General features: G+C 41.9%; 1 protein-coding gene across 1 annotated transcript; it reads right to left on the reverse strand.

The window, feature by feature from the left end:
- Positions 1-874: 874 nt before the first annotated feature.
- On the reverse strand, positions 875-10205 carry pnkd (PNKD metallo-beta-lactamase domain containing). The gene is made up of 9 exons (XM_071915754.2): positions 10048-10205; positions 9577-9692; positions 9066-9178; positions 6366-6424; positions 6072-6164; positions 5168-5331; positions 4292-4378; positions 3920-4035; positions 875-2797 (listed from the first exon to the last, which is right to left on the reverse strand). The coding sequence occupies exons 1-9, from the start codon at positions 10203-10205 to the stop codon at positions 2624-2626; spliced, it is 1080 nt and encodes a 359-aa protein (XP_071771855.1). The 3' UTR covers positions 875-2623.
- Between the last annotated feature and the right edge of the window lie 113 nt (positions 10206-10318).

Genomic DNA, 10318 nt, shown 5'->3' on the forward strand with positions numbered 1-10318 from the left:
CCTCAATTTTGAGGACCGATACAGGTGTAATCCCTTAAACTGTTTGTAGTGCTGGGGAGAAAATAAGCAAAGGTCGACCAGGTAGAGAAAAATGAAAAGATTTTAGATAGGGAGGAAAAAAACAAGTCAACATTCCATAGAAAATAGGCACAAGACCGAGAGGAGTCCAAGGCGTTAGGAAAGTGGTGGAGACTGTGTGAAGGTTATTAAAGTGTCCGATGTTTTAAGTATGAACTGAATTCAATGGAAAGTATACTTCGCACGCCTTGCTTGGTTCAAAATGATTCTGAGGCACAGCAGTATGGAGTACATGACTTGAGTAAATGAGAACAGTATGTACATGGAGTTATGAATCCAGTTTTGAATCATGTCCCTGCTACAGAAAAGCAGGATACAGTCTTTTTTCCAATGGAGTTCAACACAACAAAATGAATCCACTGTTCAATACGTTTCACCCATATAGAATATCTTCATGTGCATAAAGTCGGTTATTATTCCTATTAGTTGAGGGGGAAAATAACTCGCTCGTCAGTTATGAACAGCCATAAAGACAACAAACACACCTACACGGCTGTAATGGAGTTTACTTTCATAGCTCCTCATTAAAATGTAACCTGAAGTGAAACAGTCTCCTGCGCGGCGGCGTTCGTGACTCAAACGCATGCAAATAAAATGCGAGTCGGCATCAGACGAACGGAATCAAATTTTTGTCAACAATCACCAGGGGACTCAGTGTTTTGGTACGGGAGCGACGGAGGAATCTGAAGAGCATTTCATCTCGTCAGAAGCTAAAAGGTTTATTCCTGTGCATTCTGGGAGCGCGTTACACCGCTTTCACAAACTGACATGCAAAAAAGTGAAATATTCAAACACGCACGGCAATATAACCATGTTTATTGTATTGAAATAACTGTTCTCAAATATCAAACAGATTATTGTCATTCAATATATTAAAAATAATATTCACAATCTGTTTTCAACCCATTAAATGAATATAAAAACATTATACGTTACAAATTGACAGCCACAATCCATCCATCCATCCATCCATCTTCCATACCCACTTATTCCTATTCAGGGTCATGAGGGGGCTGGAGCCTATCCCAGCATGCATTGGGTGGAAGGCCATCACAGAGTGCCATAATGCCACATTCCATATCCATATTACAGTTTTGCAAAAGAGAAAATGACAGCCAAATCTTGCAATTCCACCAACACCTTCCTCTTGATTATTACAAATTTGATGCATCAATAAGGCAAAAGTCTTCCCATGTGCCCACTGAATTGTTTGGATCAATATTACCCTGTAAACCTACTGAACATAGCTGACAGTCCCATTATTAATTCTGTAGGCTAATACATGTATCCATCCCTTCACCAGCCATTCAGTCATATTACACTATAATATACCAATATAATGTATTGCAAGTGAAACCCTTCATAGACAGTGCTGTGAAAGTTAACCTTACTCAGCAAAAATCACTCGGTATATAATTTCCCTGTGTGGTAAAAAATAGGCCTTTACTGGAAAACCTATAATAACTGGAGTCCACTGGAAGAAACAACTTGTTGGCATTGCTTAAGTGAATTATAAAGCAAAAAAAAAATCCCTGTCACACAATCACATTTCTTTAAAGAAGAATCAGCCCACTGAGTTGCACTCTAAAGAACTAATGTTAGTTAAAGCTAAAGTTGAAACAAATATGGCTCCTATTCGACGATTTAACTCAAATATTCACATGAAGGGTATTTCTCCCAAGGGCGCACCACTATTCTATTAGCGTTGATTCTTACATAAATTATTGACAGCAAATTGTATTTATTTGTTAAATTAACTTTGTCATTAACGGTGAAATGAAGATCAAATATACACAATCAAATAATTGCAGTCCAAAAGACAAAGCCTTTTGGAAGGGGTACCTCAACAGCACTGCAATGTCAAACCAGTGTACCAATATAGCCAGCATATTTTTCAATACAGACAAATGAAAAATAATTCTACTGACAATTTATGAATTGCCCTAGAAATAAACCTTACTATGCAGTAAGTATACAGTACCTCACATGCTGAAATAACCATGAAATAAAAACAATATGTAGTGTGCAGACTTTACAGAAAAAGAAAATCCACTTAACATCATCACCCTGTCATTCACAAACCAGAATCAAAAATCTGGTTGTCACTATTGGCAAAAAAAACAGAATGCTACACATGCATTCTACATTATTGTTTATGTTTGTATGTTAAAGGAGCAATAAGGAAGCCTTGTATTGCACCATAGCACAAAATGACCATAATATATGTGCAATTGTCTCCATTACAGGAGCTCTGTAACTCTGTAAAGGGATGGGAGAGGTGGGGGAATTGTGTAGGAGGAGATCAGTTCTATCAATGTTGTTGCAATTCCTACTGGGTGTCACTAGAGGTTGATAAACGTCGTTCAATGCCCCTTTAACTTTTACAAATGCTACCCAATGTATCTGAGCAGATTCAACCTTTTACACGTTACCTAAGAGCTTCACTTACTCATTGTTTACAAATGCACCTCGCTTCTTCCATACCACTGTCTAGTACGTACAAGTGAGCTCGCCCATCTGACCTCCGGTGCGAGAGCTCCCGGTACTATCTCCTGTTGTAAAGGTCCTTGCGCTTCCGCAGCTCCTCCAGGACCCGGGCCCTGAACTGGGTCCAGTCCTCGTCCTGGAACTGCTGGAGGCCCAGCGCCGCGTGGAGCTCGGCGGAGTGGATCCGCAGGAAGGGATTGTAGCCCTTCTCTTCCCCGATGGTGGAGGGACTCTGGAAAACGGAGTGCGTGTCAAATAGCAGGTTAGCCAATCCTCTCAAAATGAACGTCTCTCTCCAGCGACCACAACAATTTGCAAGTCATTTATTTGCGAGGCAGAATGATTGTTAACGACCGGTTCCTGCCAATTCAAACTGACGCAGCTTTGCATCTCTGCCCTCATTCCCCTGCTCCTCATTTAGAACGGGATTGTGACAGGTGGAGACAATCATAAATCACCCTTTACATTTAGGCATTTAGCTGACTCTCATGCAGAGCGACTTACAATGAGAGCAACTGGAGAATGAGCTTAAATTCCTGGATCATCAAAATTAGAAGCAACCAGGGCCTTTAGTGTCCTTACTGTTTATTAAAATGAAAAATTTCCAGGGGACTTTAGAATTGTGAATCGGGTGATGAGGTTACAACACTGCTTTCTTAAAAAATAATGACTTAAAGCTGCATTTGACTGATCAGCCAAAATCACCAAGTTTGCGTCCCATCCCCCCTAACTGAGACGCAGTAGATTCACCCCGTTTGCCCAAATTAATTTCTGGTGTCAGTATGGTCACTGGTGGTTCATCTTCTCCATGCTTAGGAAGTGATGAATTGAAACTTAAGAGTGAACCCCAAAAGTGTCTCCTAAACAGCAGCGAGGGGCCTCTCCGTCCAGAGAAAGCTGGACTCCCCAACGATCGGCTGAACCTCCTCACACCTCCACCTCACACTAAGAAGACATTTTGTTTAAAGACATTCGGGATCTCGGTACTCAAGTCATAAAAATCCAGCTACCTCTCGCTGCCGTTTGTAGCTGCCAATGTGCAAAGCTGCCTCTAGTGCAGCTTTAAAAACTTTTTGGTTTGGTCACGGTGTTTTGCCGTATAGATGACAGACAAAATCTAATCTGAATTCTGGATAGCCGCTCCTCTAAACACTGAACATTAGCTCTGCTGCCAACTGTATCACAGATAGGACTCGACGGAGGCCCTGAAAGAGGAGGGGAGCGCTCGGGCGTTTGACAACACATATGCTGTAAGCCGGCGATAAGCCCTTCCTTCCCAGGTGCTGGACAACGCGAATCCCCCGCTGAGACGGCGCGCTGGAGGAGCATAACAATGCCGACGCGTCGTTCTCACCGTGCACAGCTTCTGGCCCCGCTGCTGTTGCACCCACTGATATTTGTTTTCCCTGGCAGCGTTGCGCGGCTCGACCTCGCCAGCGAACAGCAGGTTGTCCTCTGCATACTCATGACCTGAGGGGAGAGGCGGTTCACACACATACAAATGGAAAATAAAACGCATTGCCCACACGCACAAACGCTTACACTCCACAGAAGTCACCGCACAACCCCTTCACTGTAAATAAGGAATGACTGGTGTGTGTAAACAGAACATATGATGCTCATCTCTTCAACTGCTGTGCCTGTCACACACACACACACACACACACACACACAGAGTACACAGTAGTTTGGGCATGATGCTCCGACAGACAGATGATTTTCCTACCAGGCCACAATAGAGTATCATCACTTAAGGAGCAAACTGTGTCTAGAGATGACAGCATGGTTGTGGCGCTGCCTTCAAACATCCTCCCTAAAAAGACAAGAAGAGGTCATGTTACAACAACATTACTGAACTCAATACCAACTTAAACCTAATGTTTTGATGCAAGGAGTTTTCAGAAGGCCAAATGCAAGACTTTTAGGACCTTTTGAACATAGCTAATTAACGTTATGAAATTATAAATAAGCACAATAAGAAAAAGGACAACAGGAAAATAATTGTGTTTAGTAAAACAGATGCATATTGTACTATGAACCCTGTTCTGTACTAATTTAGAATTTAGAAACCTGTCATACCATAGTGAAAAAATGACCTCTAAGACCTCCACTTTTAAAGGCCTTAAATTTAGATCATTTATTTTAAGACTTTTCAGACTTTTTAAAGGACCCGCAGATACCCTGTAATTGAATTCTTTATTGCTCCTATGGGAAATTGTCTTTCTTGCATACATAATGAGCATGACGTATCAAAAGAAGAACAATAAGTAACAGTGTGCCAGCTCTGCAAAGATCCCAGTGGGGCCACAACCTAAATAGAAAAAGCAATGTCTTGATAAAGGCCAGCAAATAATACATAATGTGATGGAGAGCCAGGTGGTGTGAGTGTGTGTATAAGCCGTTTAAACCTTTTTATGCTCTTGTTTGTCTCAATAAAATGACATCAAGCGGCCTGCTGCACAATGGCTCAAGCATCAAAAGAAGGCATCTGAACTCATTCCTTTCAATTAAAAGGCAGATAGGAGCTGTAGAAAGCTCTAGCCTCAGTGTGAAAACATGTGGTTCAGATAATGTATGTAATGATGTAGGATGCCGTCCTCACCACATCCAGACAGGAACACCAGGTCACCAGAGAAGAGGCTGGAGGGGGCGCCGACGGCCTGGCCATCCAGGAGGTAGATCATGTGGCCCACTGTGTGTCCGGGAGTGAAGAGGGCCTTGAAGTGCATGCGGCCTACTGTTACCGAGTCCTTGTGTGAGAGGGGGCTGACAACAGAAAGAGAGACTTTTCAGTGCATTCAGTCATAAGACTCGGTCATGGGTTCTGGTCTAGTGTAATTGAATATGGTTAGTTAAAGCAACACAAAAAGCAAGATTTTTATGTAAATATACACCGGTCTCATCAGCCTAAATCGGGCTGCAACAGGGAAGAGCATCCCATCCCCACTAATTGAGATGCCGTAGATTCATCCGTTTACCCAAATTAAATTCTGGTGTCGGCATGGTCACTGATGGTAAATCTTCTCCAAACGCAGGAAGAGGCGAAACACAAACTGTCTCCTACACAGCAATGAACAAGCACTGCATCCAGAGAAAGCTGGTATGAGGCCTTACAGACCGGCTGGGTTGGTAAAATATTAGCATGTGCAGTTTAGTGACCCAGTGACCCGTTACCCAGTAGGATTTCTGGGAACAGTTTAGGGTCCAGGCATCCAATTCCAGACACTCATGGGCAAATCCGACACACACAATCTCATATGAATTATATATATATAATGATCCCCATTCTTCATAGTAAGGCAATTAGTAAGACATTCGACTGAACAGAATTTACCACATCATGACACAGTTTACTGTGAAGCTAGCCGTTAAGTCATCCATGAATAGCCCAATGTTTTCAGCGGGACACGAGAAAGTGCTGACAGAGAGAACAAGATGGGATTCGGTCCAATCAAAGTCATTCTATGGGAAGCGCTACGCCTGCCACCCTGCTGCTGGTTACTTACTGTGTGAGGCCGGGAATGTTATCAGTTGCATTTCCATAAACTCGACAGGAGCTGTGGAGCCGTTTCAGTCCTTTGTTTCCCCCACTGTGATCCCTGTAATTATAATAAAAAAAAGTTTAAATATGAGTCATCAGCAAGTGTATGAGAGTACAGCCTAATGCATGCATGTTCTGTATCTCCCACACTTGGGATATTGAGCCCCACCCCCATGAGTTTATTATCCATAAAGACATTCAGTTGGACATACCACACATTAAACTCTCTGACTCCACATTAGAATAGGACTCTTCTCACCAGTGTTTGTGCGTACAGAGGATTGCTTCTAACATCACCCCTTCTTCCTTGAGGACTGCCTGGAGAGTTAGAGAGAGTTGTTCAGACCTTCTGTCATCACACTTATGTTAAATCAACAGTTTCACAGCAGCTGATTCAAAGCAATGTTAAAAAAAGAGGCTAATCCAGGTGTAAAATATGTTAGATTGTGGACACTGAAGGGGATTAGACCAGGGCCTAACACTAACTTTCAGCTTTTGGTTGCCGAAATTGACAGTATGGTTGCCGTATTTTAATGGGCTATATTTGGAATGATTAAGGCCTTATGTAATTATACCCCATATTTCAATCATTAAACATTTTAAGTTATCCTAGTGATACTAGCAAACTAGCATGCTAGTAGCTAATGACTAAGTAGCTTCGGAAAGTTCAAGTGTGACAAATTAGCTAACCAACACAATGTAGCCCTAGTTAACAGTAACTTCTTTGTCTTTTAGTGAAGATTTTTCCTTTTACACAGAAAAAGTGGTTGCCAACAGGGAACCGGACAGGGTGCTCTGTGTGGGTGCTCTCTCAATGCTGCTGGTGGGGCAGGAATTGCGTACTGTAGGCATTTATCATGCTATGCTTCTATCAGTCTATTGTATACAGGGTATACAATGCTCTCACTACTGTCTTCTCCTGCTTCTGTACAGACTGCTGTAGTTTGCTGAAAACAACTTTCTCGCCCTCGTGTATTTGTATACCGCGAGCGACACCCTTAACCGTTGTACTTGTCGTACCTGTCCACCTGCACTGTATGTAAGGTCCTGTTCAACTAGGTGTCTGCTGCAATATGAGAAGTCTGTGATGTGAAGAGCGAGTATAAAGTCATGCTACTTCTCACTTTGTATTTGTTCTGCCACATTCCTCTGTATTACATTTTGTCATTTTGTTGCCGTTATCCATTTCAGTTGTGTTTTTGTTTGTCATCTTGATTTTTTTTTGTCTCAGCAAGATGGTTTTATAAGCCCCTTGATTTTTCTAATCTCACCTCCACAAGTACATAAATTGTCATTAAGGTTAATGCAAAACTGTCAGTGGACAGAGCATGTGGGCGGAAAACAACACCATTCTCAGTTTCTGAAATACATCCTATACCACACATTACTAAAAAGTATCTAAAACAGTACATAGTGTGAAGTTTCCTTTGGAACCCCCTATTCACTTTTTGGTATATTTAAAGAAATGCCTTGGAACCTCCAGTCCAAACCAGGCCACGAAGCATCAGACTTGCCTGAGAAAGACCCGCAAGAATCAATGGACATGGCTATGCTCAAAGAAACTCTGAACAGAAACTGTGGGCCAAAATTGACTCAACCACAGCATCATTGTCCAGTGAGCCCCGGCACTATACGACCAGAGCAAGGCCATTTCTCAGCTGCTACAAAACTCCCTATACACTGACTATACTCCTACATTGGACTGGGCTCAGAAGCTTGCAGCCACGGCCTAAAAAGGGCGATTCACCATGCCCGATCGTCGTCAAGTTCCATTATTTCCAGGAGAAAGTGGACATTTTTTGCAAAGCCTTAAGAATGGGACCCATTTTACACAAGCGTACAAGAGAACTGCTACAAAATTCAGTCTTTTCTATCCAGCTACATTAAAGATCCTGGTGAGACATGAATGATAACATGCTAAAGGCCTATAGGTTGGCTAACATTAATGTTTTTAGCCACATGCTTTTCACATATCTGTGTAGCCGCTATACTGCCAACTGTCTGTCATTAGCCTAGCTCTTGATCTGTATTGTGCACATAACACAGGAAAATGCATTGTATACACATTCAGCGAGAGGAGCTGTTGTATTATTCAAAGGAGCTTTTATACCATCTGCTGTTTTTTTTATGTGATTTTAATTCCTTCATCACTGATAATGTTTTGAGTCTCAGTTTGTATGGCTTTTAATCTTTTATATTGCTGTGCTCCATAAACAAATAGAATTTTTATTACTGATGTTAATTATACTTGCTTGGACACACGTATTAATAACTATAGCAAAATTGTATTACTTTATGGAACGCAGCAATATAAAAGATTAAAGAGCATATCATTTTATCATTAGATGTGATCATTTATTGTTGGATTACGATGACGAGGCAGTTAACGTTAATAACAAAACATGAGAGAGCATGAAAGAAAGGAGAGGTTCGTATGTGAAAGGATGCTATTTACAGTATTGTTAGCTAACTGTAGCTACACACTACGTAGTTTGTTTGTACACCTTAAACAGCACCTAACCACACTGACTGACTGCGCTTTTTTAGGGCACCCGGTACCATCTAGGTCACATGACGTAATAATCTAGCATATAAATAGGCCGTGATCAACCCTGCCTCTAAATATGACAGATCGCATGAGAAGAGGAGCAGTGGTGTCGCCACTTTTTGACAATGAGCTGTCACTCTGTGAATTGAATGTACCGAACCCGATAACAATTACACATTGAATCAGGCTTCTATGGCAACAAAGCAGCATCCACCTGTAACACCTACCCTGTTCTTTACTCGTTTCTCTTCTTTTTGTTTTCTCTTTTTCATTTATGATTTATACCATGAAAAGGCTTGTATAAGTGATGTCTATAAACACACAAACAAACCCAATTCTACTTTCGTTTAACATGCTAGTTATAGGATAACGTGGCAACAACATCTTTTAAATGATAGTAAAAGCATTCACCTGAACCGCTTGTGGGTCTGCAGGGTCTACAACCACCGCAACACTGGAAGCCGTGTCAATCACAAGATAGCTGTAGTTGTCTGACAGCACCGAGATGGGAATTATTTTGATACCTGTGGGCAGAGAAAGAAATGGTTCCATCAGTATTTCCAATACACTGATTACTGATTTTTCATTTTGAATGGTGAAGAATTCAATGTGTAATCCAATGTCCATAGCATGTCTAGCATTGCCCCCTTGCATTGTATGTGATGTGTATGTGTGTCCTGTTGTCCTGTACCATGTTTGTCAGTATGTACAGTACTATGTTAGTTTGTTAAAGGTCTGTTGTGTGTGTCAGTATGTACTGCACTACTATTAGTCTGTTAAGAGGTCTGTTGTCCTGTACCATGTATGTCAATATGTTAGTTTGCTACAGGTCTGCTGTCCATGTGTGTCAGTACATACTGGACTACTGTGTTAGACTTTGTGCACATAGAGTGAACATAGTGAAATGATGACTGTTGCATACCATTGAACTCCATGGGCTGAGCCCTGGAGTGTCCAGAAGGGTAATGTTCGCGGGCTTTCCTCATTTGCCTCTTGTAGTACATGTAGCCAAGTCTAGTCCGCGTGTATAGCGTGTACCTGGAAATCAGTTCAAACGACTGGGTAATGTCATATGTGGCTAAAGTGGCTAGCCAAGTTAGCGGGTTGGCTGCAGCTCCGACTGTATGATGCTTACATCCGATACGTACAGTTGTCTAGTATGAAGAGAACGTCATGACAGCACCATTCAAAATGTGCTTATTTAAAGTGGCCTCGGTTATCGACCAAGGCACACAACATTGCACATAAATTGACATTATTTGTATCGAGTTTGGAGTGACGTTCTCTCCATACGAGACCGCCGTCGCATCCGAGCTAGAGGAAGCTAAGCTAATACGTTCCACCGCAATGACAACAAATCTCTTGTGTCTTTCAGGCTTAGCATTTTACTCACGCAATTCGAAACAACGGCTTCTCCGTGCGGGCCATTATCTTGGTCAATAGCTTTTTCCCAAGTATTCGTCCTGTACATCTGAAGCGAAGACATAGAAATACAACGCAGCAGAAGGATGCGGTGGCGACCAGCGTTACCGACCAGTCAGGAAGCGCCATGGCTGGCTGGCAGGGAGGAGCCGCGATGACGTATTTTACGCAGCGCCAACCGCGGAAGTGAGGGGATAATATAATAATCAATAATAATAAAGCCAGAGTTAAAAGTTTATTAA

This window comes from Centroberyx gerrardi, chromosome 10 (genome assembly GCF_048128805.1).
Source record: "Centroberyx gerrardi isolate f3 chromosome 10, fCenGer3.hap1.cur.20231027, whole genome shotgun sequence".
Lineage (NCBI taxonomy): Eukaryota > Metazoa > Chordata > Actinopteri > Beryciformes > Berycidae > Centroberyx > Centroberyx gerrardi.

Coding starts and splice junctions, on each gene's coding strand:
- pnkd (XM_071915754.2), bottom strand. CDS start 10,205: ATGGCGCTTCCTGACTGGTCGGTAACGCTGGTCGCCACCGCATCCTTC. Junction 9,179..9,576: donor TCAGCCCATGGAGTTCAATG/GTATGCAACAGT, acceptor CTCTGCCCACAG/GTATCAAAATAATTCCCATC. Junction 5,332..6,071: donor AACATTCCCGGCCTCACACA/GTAAGTAACCAG, acceptor TTCTGTTGTCAG/CCCCCTCTCACACAAGGACT.